The sequence below is a fragment of the Ranitomeya variabilis genome, chromosome 2 (genome assembly GCF_051348905.1).
Source record: "Ranitomeya variabilis isolate aRanVar5 chromosome 2, aRanVar5.hap1, whole genome shotgun sequence".
NCBI classification, from domain to species: domain Eukaryota; kingdom Metazoa; phylum Chordata; class Amphibia; order Anura; family Dendrobatidae; genus Ranitomeya; species Ranitomeya variabilis.
Genome location: NC_135233.1, coordinates 1100887622 through 1100902179, shown reverse-complemented (window position 1 = coordinate 1100902179; position 14558 = coordinate 1100887622). Strand labels below are relative to the sequence as shown.

General features: G+C 48.2%; 1 protein-coding gene across 3 annotated transcripts in view; it reads left to right on the top strand.

The window, feature by feature from the left end:
* ASXL2 (ASXL transcriptional regulator 2) overlaps positions 1 to 14558 on the top strand; it is a 111073-nt gene that overhangs the window by 53215 nt on the left and 43300 nt on the right. For 2 of the 3 annotated variants that reach the window (XM_077291845.1, XM_077291846.1), the window contains exons 2-3: positions 10558 to 10640; positions 10734 to 10842. The exons of the other annotated variant lie outside the window; for it this stretch is intronic. In XM_077291845.1, coding sequence (XP_077147960.1) covers positions 10558 to 10640; positions 10734 to 10842 — 192 coding nt within the window. The remainder of the gene's footprint in view (positions 1 to 10557; positions 10641 to 10733; positions 10843 to 14558) is intronic. 3 annotated transcript variants of the gene reach the window in all.

Here is a 14558-nt window from a genome sequence, read left to right as displayed (position 1 = left end):
CTCAGTATTATCCCCTAGTGCCCCTGTATACGGTGTCAGGCTCAGTATTATCCCCTAGTGCCCCTGTATACGGTGTCAGGCTCAGTATTATCCCCTAGTGCCCCTGTATACGGTGTCAGGCTCAGTATTATCCCCTAGTGTCCCTGTATACTGTGTCAGGCTCAGTATTATCCCCTAGTGCCCCTGTATACGGTGTCAGGCTCAGTATTATCCCCTAGTGTCCCTGTATACGGTGTCAGGCTCAGTATTATCCCCTAGTGCCCCTGTATACGGTGTCAGGCTCAGTATTATCTCCTAGTGTCCCTGTATACTGTGTCAGGCTCAGTATTATTTCCTAGTGTCCCTGTATACGGTGTCAGGCTCAGTATTATCTCCTAGTGCCCCTGTATACGGTGTCAGGCTCAGTATTATCCCCTAGTGCCCCTGTATACGGTGTCAGGCTCAGTATTATCCTCTAGTGCCCCTGTATACGGTGTCAGGCTCAGTATTATCTCCTAGTGCCCCTGTATACGGTGTCAGGCTCAGTATTATCTCCTAGTGTCCCTGTATACGGTGTCAGGCTCAGTATTAACCCCTAGTGTCCCTGTATACGGTGTCAGGCTCAGTATTATCCCCTAGTGTCCCTGTATACGGTGTCAGGCTCAGTATTATCCCCTAGTGTCCCTGTATACGGTGTCAGGCTCAGTATTATCTCCTAGTGTCCCTGTATACGGTGTCAGGCTCAGTATTATCCCCTAGTGTCCCTGTATACTGTGTCAGGCTCAGTATTATTTCCTAGTGTCCCTGTATACGGTGTCATGCTCAGTATTATCTCCTAGTGTCCCTGTATACGGTGTCAGGCTCAGTATTATCCCCTAGTGTCCCTGTATACGGTGTCAGGCTCAGTATTATCCCCTAGTGCCCCTGTATACCGTGTCAGGCTCAGTATTATCCCCTAGTGTCCCTGTATACGGTGTTAGGCTCAGTATTATCCCCTAGTGCCCCTGTATACGGTGTCAGGCTCAGTATTATCCCCTAGTGCCCCTGTATACGGTGTCAGGCTCAGTATTATCCCCTAGTGCCCCTGTATACCGTGTCAGGCTCAGTATTATCCCCTAGAGCCCCTGTATACGGTGTCAGGCTCAGTATTATCTCCTAGTGCCCCTGTATACGGTGTCAGGCTCAGTATTATCTCCTAGTGCCCCTGTATACGGTGTCAGGCTCAGTATTATCCCCTAGTGTCCCTGTATACGGTGTCAGGCTCAGTATTATCTCCTAGTGCCCCTGTATACGGTGTCAGGCTCAGTATTATCTCCTAGTGCCCCTGTATACGGTGTCAGGCTCAGTATTATTCCCTAGTGTCCCTGTATACGGTGTCAGGCTCAGTATTATCCCCTAGTGCCCCTGTATACGGTGTCAGGCTCAGTATTATCCCCTAGTGTCCCTGTATACGGTGTCAGGCTCAGTATTATCACCTAGTGCCCCTGTATACGGTGTCAGGCTCAGTATTATCCCCTAGTGCCCCTGTATACGGTGTCAGGCTCAGTATTATCTCCTAGTGTCCCTGTATACGGTGTCAGGCTCAGTATTATCTCCTAGTGCCCCTGTATACGGTGTCAGGCTCAGTATTATCCCCTAGTGTCCCTGTATACGGTGTCAGGCTCAGTATTATCCCCTAGTGCCCCTGTATACGGTGTCAGGCTCAGTATTATCCCCTAGTGCCCCTGTATACGGTGTCAGGCTCAGTATTATCCCCTAGTGCCCCTGTATACGGTGTCAGGCTCAGTATTATCCCCTAGTGCCCCTGTATACGGTGTCAGGCTCAGTATTATCTCCTAGTGCCCCTGTATACGGTGTCAGGCTCAGTATTATCCCCTAGTGCCCCTGTATACGGTGTCAGGCTCAGTATTATCTCCTAGTGCCCCTGTATACGGTGTCAGGCTCAGTATTATCCCCTAGTGCCCCTGTATACGGTGTCAGGCTCAGTATTATCCCCTAGTGCCCCTGTATACGGTGTCAGGCTCAGTATTATCCCCTAGTGTCCCTGTATACGGTGTCAGGCTCAGTATTATCCCCTAGTGCCCCTGTATACGGTGTCAGGCTCAGTATTATCCCCTAGTGCCCCTGTATACGGTGTCAGGCTCAGTATTATCCCCTAGTGCCCCTGTATACGGTGTCAGGCTCAGTATTATCCCCTAGTGCCCCTGTATACGTTGTCAGGCTCAGTATTATCTCCTAGTGCCCCTGTATACGGTGTCAGGCTCAGTATTATCCCCTAGTGCCCCTGTATACGGTGTCAGGCTCAGTATTATCCCCTAGTGCCCCTGTATACGGTGTCAGGCTCAGTATTATCCCCTAGTGCCCCTGTATACGGTGTCAGGCTCAGTATTATCCCCTAGTGCCCCTGTATACGGTGTCAGGCTCAGTATTATCCCCTAGTGCCCCTGTATACGGTGTCAGGCTCAGTATTATCCCCTAGTGCCCCTGTATACGGTGTCAGGCTCAGTATTATCCCCTAGTGCCCCTGTATACGGTGTCAGGCTCAGTATTATCTCCTAGTGCCCCTGTATACGGTGTCAGGCTCAGTATTATCCCCTAGTGCCCCTGTATACGGTGTCAGGCTCAGTATTATCCCCTAGTGCCCCTGTATACGGTGTCAGGCTCAGTATTATCCCCTAGTGCCCCTGTATACGGTGTCAGGCTCAGTATTATCCCCTAGTGTCCCTGTATACGGTGTCAGGCTCAGTATTATCCCCTAGTGTCCCTGTATACGGTGTCAGGCTCAGTATTATCCCCTAGTGCCCCTGTATACGGTGTCAGGCTCAGTATTATCCCCTAGTGCCCCTGTATACGGTGTCAGGCTCAGTATTATCCCCTAGTGCCCCTGTATACGGTGTCAGGCTCAGTATTATCTCCTAGTGCCCCTGTATACGGTGTCAGGCTCAGTATTATCCCCTAGTGTCCCTGTATACGGTGTCAGGCTCAGTATTATCTCCTAGTGTCCCTGTATACGGTGTCAGGCTCAGTATTATCCCCTAGTGCCCCTGTATACGGTGTCAGGCTCAGTATTATCCCCTAGTGTCCCTGTATACGGTGTCAGGCTCAGTATTATCCCCTAGTGCCCCTGTATACGGTGTCAGGCTCAGTTGTATCCCCTAGTGCCCCTGTATACGGTGTCAGGCTCAGTATTATCCCCTAGTGCCCCTGTATACGGTGTCAGGCTCAGTATTATCCCCTAGTGTCCCTGTATCCGGTGTCAGGCTCAGTATTATCCCCTAGTGTCCCTGTATACGGTGTCAGGCTCAGTATTATCCCCTAGTGCCCCTGTATACGGTGTCAGGCTCAGTTGTATCCCCTAGTGCCCCTGTATACGGTGTCAGGCTCAGTTGTATCCCCTAGTGCCCCTGTATACGGTGTCAGGCTCAGTATTATCCCCTAGTGTCCCTGTATACGGTGTCAGGCTCAGTATTATCCCCTAGTGTCCCTGTATACGGTGTCAGGCTCAGTATTATCCCCTAGTGTCCCTGTATACGGTGTCAGGCTCAGTATTATCCCCTAGTGTCCCTGTATACGGTGTCAGGCTCAGTATTATCTCCTAGTGTCCCTGTATACGGTGTCAGGCTCAGTATTATCTCCTAGTGTCCCTGTATACGGTGTCAGGCTCAGTTGTATCCCCTAGTGCCCCTGTATACGGTGTCAGGCTCAGTATTATCCCCTAGTGTCCCTGTATACGGTGTCAGGCTCAGTATTATCTCCTAGTGTCCCTGTATACGGTGTCAGGCTCAGTATTATCCCCTAGTGTCCCTGTATACGGTGTCAGGCTCAGTTGTATCCCCTAGTGCCCCTGTATACGGTGTCAGGCTCAGTATTATCCCCTAGTGTCCCTGTATACGGTGTCAGGCTCAGTATTATCCCCTAGTGTCCCTGTATACGGTGTCAGGCTCAGTATTATCTCCTAGTGCCCCTGTATACGGTGTCAGGCTCAGTATTATCCCCTAGTGCCCCTGTATACGGTGTCAGGCTCAGTATTATTTCCTAGTGCCCCTGTATACGGTGTCAGGCTCAGTATTATCCCCTAGTGCCCCTGTATACGGTGTCAGGCTCAGTATTATCCCCTAGTGTCCCTGTATACGGTGTCAGGCTCAGTATTATCCTCTAGTGCCCCTGTATACGGTGTCAGGCTCAGTATTATCTCCTAGTGCCCCTGTATACGGTGTCAGGCTCAGTATTATCTCCTAGTGCCCCTGTATACGGTGTCAGGCTCAGTATTATCCCCTAGTGTCCCTGTATACGGTGTCAGGCTCAGTATTATCTCCTAGTGCCCCTGTATACGGTGTCAGGCTCAGTATTATCCCCTAGTGCCCCTGTATACGGTGTCAGGCTCAGTATTATCCCCTAGTGTCCCTGTATACGGTGTCAGGCTCAGTATTATCCCCTAGTGTCCCTGTATACGGTGTCAGGCTCAGTATTATCCTCTAGTGCCCCTGTATACGGTGTCAGGCTCAGTATTATCTCCTAGTGCCCCTGTATACGGTGTCATGCTCAGTATTATCTCCTAGTGCCCCTGTATACGGTGTCAGGCTCAGTATTATCTCCTAGTGTCCCTGTATACGATGTCAGGCTCAGTATTATCCCCTAGTGTCCCTGTATACGATGTCAGGCTCAGTATTATCTCCTAGTGCCCCTGTATACGGTGTCAGGCTCAGTATTATCTCCTAGTGTCCCTGTATACGGTGTCAGGCTCAGTATTATCTCCTAGTGTCCCTGTATACGGTGTCAGGCTCAGTATTATCTCCTAGTGTCCCTGTATACGGTGTCAGGCTCAGTATTATCTCCTAGTGCCCCTGTATACGGTGTCAGGCTCAGTATTATCTCCTAGTGTCCCTGTATACGGTGTCAGGCTCAGTATTATCCCCTAGTGTCCCTGTATACGGTGTCAGGCTCAGTATTATCCCCTAGTGTCCCTGTATACGGTGTCAGGCTCAGTATTAACCCCTAGTGCCCTTGTATACGGTGTCAGGCTCAGTATTAACCCCTCGGACTCGTGGTTCGGGCCGTGCTGCCTGTGTGTGTTGTGTGCGGCGTACATTCTGCCCCCTAGAGGTAGAGCCTGGTATCTTTGCCTCCGTTGTGACTCCATGCTTCCGGTCCCTCGCCCTGTTTCCTCCTGTTGTGCCCTCGGTGCCGTCTTGGCTGCCGCAGAGGAGAGTGGCAGTGCCAGGTACTGCAGCACCGTCACATCTTTAGTCTTCTTGCTCGTGGTCGCAGTCCGGCTTTAATGTGGCTGCGGAGGAAATAAGATCTTCTGCCGCAGGGAAACCATCAGCAAGCTGCCTGTGTGGCGAGTCAGGATCGGTGATGAGTGCCGCTGTCCGGGACCCTGATGGAGGCAGTGAGGACCCCTATCTGTGCCGACACAGCGGATCACTTCGCCATTCATCCTGCGTTTACCCCATCAGCCCCGCACTGTCACACCTCCGAGAGGCACCATCGTCCCCGCGTGTCACAGTGGCAGCGGCTCATTCCAGAGGCGGCAGACAGATCGGCAGCCGTGATTAATGGCGGAGACCTCACTGCAGACCACCATATGTCACCGCTGTATCATGTGTCTGGGGTATGGATGTAACCCCCTCACCGCCGGAGCGCTCCAGGGATGTCGCCATTATCCCCCTCACCGCCGGAGCGCACCAGGAATGTCGCCATTAACCCCTTCACCGCCGGAGCGCTCCAGGGATGTCGCCATTAAACCCCTCACCGCCGGAGCGCTCCAGGGATGTCGCCATTAACCCCTTCACCGCCGGAGCGCTCCAGGGATGTCGCCATTAACCCCCTCACCGCCGGAGCTCTCCAGGGATGTCGCCATTAACCCCCTCACCGCCGGTGCGCTCCAGGGATGTCACCATTAACCCCCTCACCGCCGGAGCTCTCCGGGGATGTCGCCATTAACCCCCTCACCGCCGGAGCGCTCCAGGGATGTCGGCATTAACCCCCTCACCCCGGAGCTCTGAACACTGAAAATGCAAAATGTGTGTCAGTCTCAGAACTTCTCTACATCAGAAGGATAATATGTAGCGGGCACAGATTGTAGCGATGATGGATGACGCTCGCTCTCGGCACTGGCTTATCTCCCAGAGGCCACAATTTCCAGGATAATTCTCTTCTGTAGGAACCGCAGCTCTGGCTTCTAGGGAATATCTGCACGACGCAGGATTAGAGCCGGGATTAGTCAGCAGCCGCTATTAATATCACCGCCGTAATGTCAGGTACATGGCCGCCTGCTGTGCCCGCACCAAATACACCATAACCCCACATCACTGTGCACACCCTGCACTACACATCACAGCTGCACCAGCAGAATAGTGAGTGCAGCTCTGGAGTATAATACAGGATGTAACTCAGGATCAGTAATGTAATGTATGTACACAGTGACTGCACCAGCAGAATAGTGAGTGCAGCTCTGGAGTATAATACAGGATGTAACTCAGGATCAGTAATGTAATGTACGTACACAGTGACTGCACCAGCAGAATAGTGAGTGCAGCTCTGGAGTATAATACAGGATGTAACTCAGGATCAGTAATGTAATGTATGTACACAGTGACTGCACCAGCAGAATAGTGAGTGCAGCTCTGGGGTATAATGCAGGATGTAACTCAGGATCAGTAATGTAATGTATGTACACAGTGACTGTACCAGCAGAATAGTGAGTGCAGCTCTGGAGTATAATACAGGATGTAACTCAGGATCAGTAATGTAATGTATGTACACAGTGACTGCACCAGCAGAATAGTGAGTGCAGCTCTGGAGTATAATACAGGAGGTAACTCAGGATCAGTAATGTAATGTATGTACACAGTGACTGCACCAGCAGAACAGTGAGTGCAGCTCTGGAGTATAATACAGGAGGTAACTCAGGATCAGTAATGTAATGTATGTACACAGTGACTGCACCAGCAGAATAGTGAGTGCAGCTCTGGAGTATAATACAGGATATAACTCAGGATCAGTAATGTATGTACACAGTGTCTGGACCAGCAGAATAGTGAGTGCAGCTCTGGAGTATAATACAGGATGTAACTCAGGATCAGTAATGTAATGTATGTACACAGTGACTGCACCAGCAGAATAGTGAGTGCAGCTCTGGGGTATAATACAGGATGTAACTCAGGATCAGTAATGTAATGTATGTACACAGTGACTGCACCAGCAGGATAGTGAGCGAAACTCTGGGGTATAATACAGGATGTAACTCAGGATCAGTAATGTAATGTATGTACACAGTGACTGCACCAGCAGAAGAGTGAGTGCAGCTCTGGGGTATAATACAGGAGGTAACTCAGGATCAGTAATGTAATGTATGTACACAGTGACTGCACCAGCAGAATAGTGAGTGCAGCTCTGGAGCATAATACAGGATGTAACTCAGGATCAGTAATGTAATGTATGTACACAGTGACTGCACCAGCAGAACAGTGAGTGCAGCTCTGGGGTATAATGCAGGATGTAACTCAGGATCAGTAATGTAATGTATGTACACAGTGACTGCACCAGCAGAATAGTGAGTGCAGCTCTGGGGTATAATACAGGATGTAACTCAGGATCAGTAATGTAATGTATGTGCACAGTGACTGCACCAGCAGAATAGTGAGTGCAGCTCTGGAGTATAATACAGGATGTAACTCTGTATCAGTAATGTATGTACACAGTGACTGCACCAGCAGAATAGTGAGTTCACCTCTGCAATGTATAGTCCTGGCTGAAGGTTTTGGCACCCTCGATATTTTTCTCAGAAAATTATTTCAGTTACACAATTGAACATAATTTCACACAAAACCCCCCCAAGTTGGACTGCCAAAATTGCCGGTAAATAACTGTTTCCAGCATGTGATGTTTGGGCGATCTCACCTGTGATAAGTAACAGGTGTGGGCAATATGAAAATCACACCTGAAACCAAGTAAAAAGGGTTGAAGTTGCCTCAGTATTTGCCTTGTGTGTCTGTGTGTGCTACACTGAGCATGGAGAACAGAAAGAGGAGAAGAGAACTATCTGAGGACTTGACAACCAAAATTGTGGAAAAATATTAACAATCTGAAGGTTACAATCCATCTCCAGAGATCTTGTTGTTCCTTTGTCCACAGAGTGCAGCATGATCAAGAAATTTACAACCCATAGCACTGTAGCTAATGTTCCTGGATGTGGACGGCAGAAAAAAATTGATGAAAGGTTGTAACGCAGGATAGTGCGGATGGTGGATAAGCCCCAATCAAGGTCCAAAGAAATTTCAGCTATCCCACAGGTTCAGAGGGCATCAGTGTCAGTAGGAACTATCCGTCCACATGTGAATTAAATGAAACGCTATGGCAGAAGACCCATGAGGACCCCTCTGCTGACACAGAGACATAAAAAGACTAGACTGCAGTTTGGCAAAATGAACGTGAGTAAGCTAAAGTTTTTCTAGGCTTGTAGGAAAACATCTTGGGGACAGATGAGACCAAAATAAAGCATTTTGGTAAAGCACATCATTCTATTTACCGAAAACAGAATGAGGCCTACAAAGAGCAGAACACAGTACCTACAATCAGATATGGTGGAGGTTCAGAGGTGTTTGGGGGTTGTTTTGCTGCCCCTGGCCCTGGAGGCCTTGACATCATAAAATCTGAAGATTATGAAAGGATTTTGGGTGGTAATGTAGTGTCCAGAGTAAGCTGGGATTGTGTCCTAGATCATGGGTCTTCCAGGAGGACAATGACCTGAAACGTACTTTAAGGAGCCCTCAGAAATGGATGGAAACAAATCACTGAAGAGTTCTGAAGTGTCAGCAATGAGTGCGGATCTAAATCCCATTGATCCCCTGTGGAGAGATCTTACAATCACTGTTGGGAGAAGATGAAATATGAGACCGGGAGCAGATTGTAAGAAGAGACGTCCAAGATCCCGGCTGAGAGGAGGAAGAAGCTTGTGGATGGTTATAGGAAGTATGGATTGCAGTTATGTATTCCAAGGGGGCAACCAAATATTAAGGAGGGTTTTATGTGAAATTTTGTCCAATTTGCCATTTTTTTCTGTTGTTCCAATACAAAATAAGGAAATAAACCTGTATAACAACATATGAGGATAATTATCTGGGGAGAAATACTTCATTTTCTGGAACAATATAAAAGGTGCCAACACTTTTTGCCGTGACTGTAGCACAATATTTAATTTACATTTAGTAGAAGATTCGTATTTTTCTCCAATCCACGGACATACAGAGCCTTGAAAAAGTCTTAATACCCCTTGAACTTTCCCACATTTTTTCACGTTACAGCCACAAACCAAATTTTATTTTCTAGGATGCTTTGCACATCTAGAGGTGACATTTTGCCCCTTCTTCTTTCCCCCTCGCTCTCGCTCAGTGACATTGGGTGGAGACGTCTGTGATGAGTAATTTTCCCGTCTTATCACAGATTCTCTGGGATTTGGGTCTGGACGGTGACTGGACCGGTCACACACAGGAATATGCTCTGATCTAAACCCTCCATTGTAGCTCTGGCAGGATATTGAGGTTTGTTGTCCTGCTGGAAGGTGAACCTACGCCCCAGTCAAGTCTCTTGCAGCCTCTAACAGGTTTTCCTCCAAGATTGTCCTGTATTTACCTCCATCCATCTTCCCATCACCTCTGACCAGCTTCCCAGCCCCTGCTCAAGAAAAGCCTCCCCACAGCAGGATGCTGCCACCACCATGTGTGACGGTGGGGATGGTGTTTTCAGGATGATGTGCAGTGTTAGTTTTCCACCACACATAGTGTTTTCGATTTAGCCAAAACAGTTCTCATTTGGTCTCTTCTGACCTGGGCTTTCAAAAAATGTCTTCTTCTCGCCGCTCTTCCATAAAGGCCAGATATGTGAATAATACGATTAATAGTTACCTGTGGACAGATTCTCCCTCCTGAGCCGTGGAGCTCTTCAGCTCCTCCTCAGTGACCATGGGGCTCTTGGCTGCTTCTCTAATCGGTGCTCTCCTTGCTTGGAAGGTCAGGTTAGGTGGACGGCCATGTCTCGGTAGGTTTGCAGTTTTGCCATACTCCTTCCATTCTTGGATGATGGATTGGACAGTGCTTCGTGAGATGTTTAGATCTTGGGTTATTATTTATAACCTAACCCTGCTTTACTCTTCTCCACAACTTTATCCCTGACCTGTCTGGTGAGCTCCTTGGTTTCCATGATGCGGTTGGATCCCTAATGTTCTCACACAAACCTCAGAGGCCTTCACAGACCAGCTGTAGTTATACTGAGAATAAATCACACCCAGGGGGACACAGTGTACTAATTATGTGACTTCTGGAGGTGACTAGTCACTCAGGATTTTATTTAGGGACATCGGATATAGCAGGGGGCTGAATACTAATGCACCTCACACTGTTCATGTATATATTTTTAGACTAATTAGAAAACCCTGTTTCATTTCCTTTACAGGTTACAAATACTTGTTGCTTTTGTGGAGTGATGAGAGAAGCAGTAGCGGAGTATTATCAGTGGGGCGCGGGTGAGGTGGGCACTGTTCTATGCTGACTGTTTCCTTCTTCTTTCCATCTTCAGGTGTTAGAGAAGTACCACAACACTCCTATGAGCCACAAAGAGATCCTGCAGGTGATCCAGCGAGAAGGACTGAAGGAGATCAGGTTGGTGTGGAGGATCCTGCCGTGCTCCCAGTCCACTACCGGTATGTGCCGCTCTCCGGGTTCTACATCTTCATGTTTGTGACTGTCTTACAGCGGCACGTCTCCCCTGGCCTGTCTGAACGCCATGCTACACACTAACTCCCGTGGTGAGGAGGGCATGTTCTACAAGGTGCCGGGCAGGATGGGGGTCTACACACTGAAGGTAAGATCTGCAAAAGACCACCTGTGCTGTGGTCACACACGTAAGATTGGGACCAATGTTATATCCTGTGTTATACTCCAGAGCTGCACTCACTATTCTGCTGGTGCAGTCACTGTGTACATACATTACATTACTGATCCCGAGTTACATCCTGTATTATACTCCAGAGCTGCGCTCACTATTCTGCTGGTGCAGTCACTGTGTACATACATTACATTACTGATCATGAGTTACACCCTGTATTATACTCCAGAGCTGCACTCACTATTCTGCTGGTGCAGTCAGTGTACATACATTACTGATCCTGAGTTACATCCTGTATTATACTCCAAAGCTGTGCTCACTATTCTGCTGGTGCAGTCACTGTGTACATTGTTATGATCCGGTGACTTTGGAGCCGCATGAAACTTTCTCTGGAGTAGGTGGAAACTGTACTGACCGCAAAACCTGAACTATCACCGCAACTAGAAGTAGCCGTGGTGTGTGCCTAACAAACCCTAGACACCTCGACACAGCCGGATCACTGAATACCCCTATAGATGGAAATAGGAATACTACCTTGCCTCAGAGCAGAACCCCAAAGGATAGGCAGCCCCCCACAAATAATGACTGTGAGTAGGAGAAGAAAGACACACGCAGGCAGAAAACAGAATTCAGTAAAAGAGGCCACTCTAGCTAAATAGGGAAAGATAGGACAGAATACTAAGCGGTCAGTATTAAAACCCTTCAAAAATATCCACAGCAGATAATACAAAAAGTTCCACAATCTAACTAAAGACATGGAATGTATATCTGCAACTCCTGAGAATCCAACAAGACTGAGAAAATACTGACACAATCAAGCTGGACAAAAAAAACAATGAATAGCACGGAATTATTAAGCACACAGCATGTGTGCCACAAAAACAAAACCAGACACTTATCTTTGCTGATTTGGCAGCAAGGCAGAAGGAACCAAACAAGGACCAACACCTCCAAAACCATGGACAACTGGCAAGGACTAAAGAATCCTGCAAGCCTAAATACCCCAGTCAGAACTGCAATCAGCAGATACACCTGACCAGGACTGCAACTCAGGGACAACTGCATTACCACCTACAACCACCGGAAAGCAGAATTCACAACAGTACCCCCCCCTTGAGGAGGGGTCACCGAACCCTCACCAGAGCCCCCAGGACGAGCCAGATGAAAAGCATGAACCAAATCAGCAGCATGGACATCAGAGGCAAAAACCCAAGAATTATCCTCCTGGCCATAACCCTACCATTTGACAAGATACTGAAGCCTCCGCCTCGAAAAACGAGAATCCAAAATCTTCTCAACCACATACTCCAACTCCCCATCAACCAACACAGGGGCCGGAGGATCAACAGAGGGAACAACGGGTACCACATATTTCCGCAATAAAGATCTATGGAAGACATTATGGATAGCAAAAGAGGCCGGAAGCGCCAATCGAAAAGACACCGGATTAATAATCCCAGAAATCCTATAAGGACCAATAAACCGAGGCTTAAACTTAGGAGAAGAAACCTTCATAGGAACATGACGGGAAGACAACCAGACCAGATCCCCAACCCGAAGCCGGGAACCAACACACCGACGACGGTTAGCAAAACGTTGAGCCTCCTCCTGAGACAACACCAAATTGTCCACCACCTGAGCCCAAATCTGCTGCAACCTGTCAACCACAGAATCCACACCAGGACAGTCAGAAGGCTCAACCTGCCCAGAAGAAAAAACGAGGATGAAAACCAAAATTACAAAAAAAAGGCGAAACCAAAGTAGCCGAACTAGCCCGATTATTAAGGGCAAACTCGGCCAACGGCGAAAAGGCCACCCAATCATCCTGATCAGCAGACACAAAGCATCTCAAATAAGTCACCAAGGTCTGATTAGTTCGCTCGGTTTGGCCATTTGTCTGAGGATGAAATGCCGAGGAAAAAGATAAATCAATGCCCAGCCTAGCACAAAAGGCCCGCCAAAACCTAGAAATAAACTGGGAACCTCTGTCAGACACAATATTCTCCGGAATACCATGCAAACGAACCACATGCTGAAAAAACAACGAAACTAAATCTGAAGAGGAAGGCAATTTAGGCAAAGGCACCAATTGAACCATCTTAGAAAACCGGTCACAAACAACCCAGATAACCGACATCCTCTGGGAAACCGGAAGATCCGAAATAAAATCCATAGAAATATGCGTCCAGGGCCTCTCAGGGACTGGCAATGGCGAAAGCAACCCACTAGCACGGGAACAACAAGGCTTGGCCCACGCACAAGTCCCACAGGACTGCACAAAGGAACGCACATCACGTGATAAAGAAGGCCACCAAAAGGACCTACCAACCAAGTCTCTGGTACCAAAAATACCAGGATGACCAGCCAGCACAGAACAGTGAACCTCGGAAATCACTCTACTAGTCCATCTGTCAGGAACAAACAGTTTCCCCACTGGACAGCGGTCAGGTCTGTCAGCCTGAAATTCCTGAAGAACCCGTCGTAAATCAGGGGAAATGGCAGAAAGGACCACCCCTTCCTTCAGAATGCCGACGGGTTCAAGAGCCTCAGGAGAATCAGGCGAAAAACTCCTAGAAAGGGCATCAGCCTTAATATTCTTAGAACCTGGAAGATACGAGACCACAAAATCATAATGGGAAAAAAACAAGGACCATCGAGCCTGTCTAGGATTCAGCCGTCTGGCAGACTCGGGGTAAATCAGATTCTTATGATCGGTCAAGACCACAATACGGTGCTTAGCTCCCTCAAGCCAATGTCGCCACTCCTCAAACGCCCACTTCATAGCCAACAACTCCCGATTGCCGACATCATAATTGCGTTCAGCAGGCGAAAATTTACAGGAAAAGAAGGCACACGGTTTCATCAAGGAACCAACAGGATCCCTCTGAGACAAAACAGCCCCTGCCCCAATCTCAGAAGCTTCAACCTCAACCTGAAACGGAAGAGAAACATCCGGTTGGCGCAACACCGGGGCAGAAGTAAATCGGCGTTTAAGCTCCTGAAAAGCAGAAACAGCCGCAGAGGACCAATTCGCCACATCAGCGCCTTTCTTTGTCAAATCGGTCAAGGGTTTAACCACGCTGGAAAAGTTAGCAATGAAACGGCGAAAAAAATTTGCAAAACCCCAAAATTTCTGAAGGCTCTTTACGGACGTGGGTTGAATCCAAACATGAATGGCCTGAACCTTAACCGGATCTATCTCAATAGATGAAGGAGAAAAAATAAAACCCAAAAAAGAAACCTTCTGTACCCCAAAGAAGACACTTAGACCCCTTCACAAACAAAGCATTGTCACGAAGAATCTGAAATACCATCCTGACCTGTTCCACATGAGACTCCCAATCATCGGAAAAAATCAAATTGTCATCCAAATATACAATCATGAATTTATCAAGATAAGTCCGGAAGATATCGTGCATGAAGGATTGAAAGACAGATGGAGCGTTAGTGAGCCCGAACGGCATCACAAGGTATTCAAAATGGCCTTTGGGCGTATTGAACGTAGTTTTCCATTCATCACCCTGCTTAATACGAACAAGATTATACGCCCCCCGAAGGTCAATCTTCGTAAACCAACTAGCCCCCTTAATCCTAGCAAACAAATCGGAAAGCAAAGGTAAAGGGTATTGAAACTTGACCGTGATCTTATTCAAGAGGCGATAATCAATACAGGGTCTCAAGGAGCCATCCTT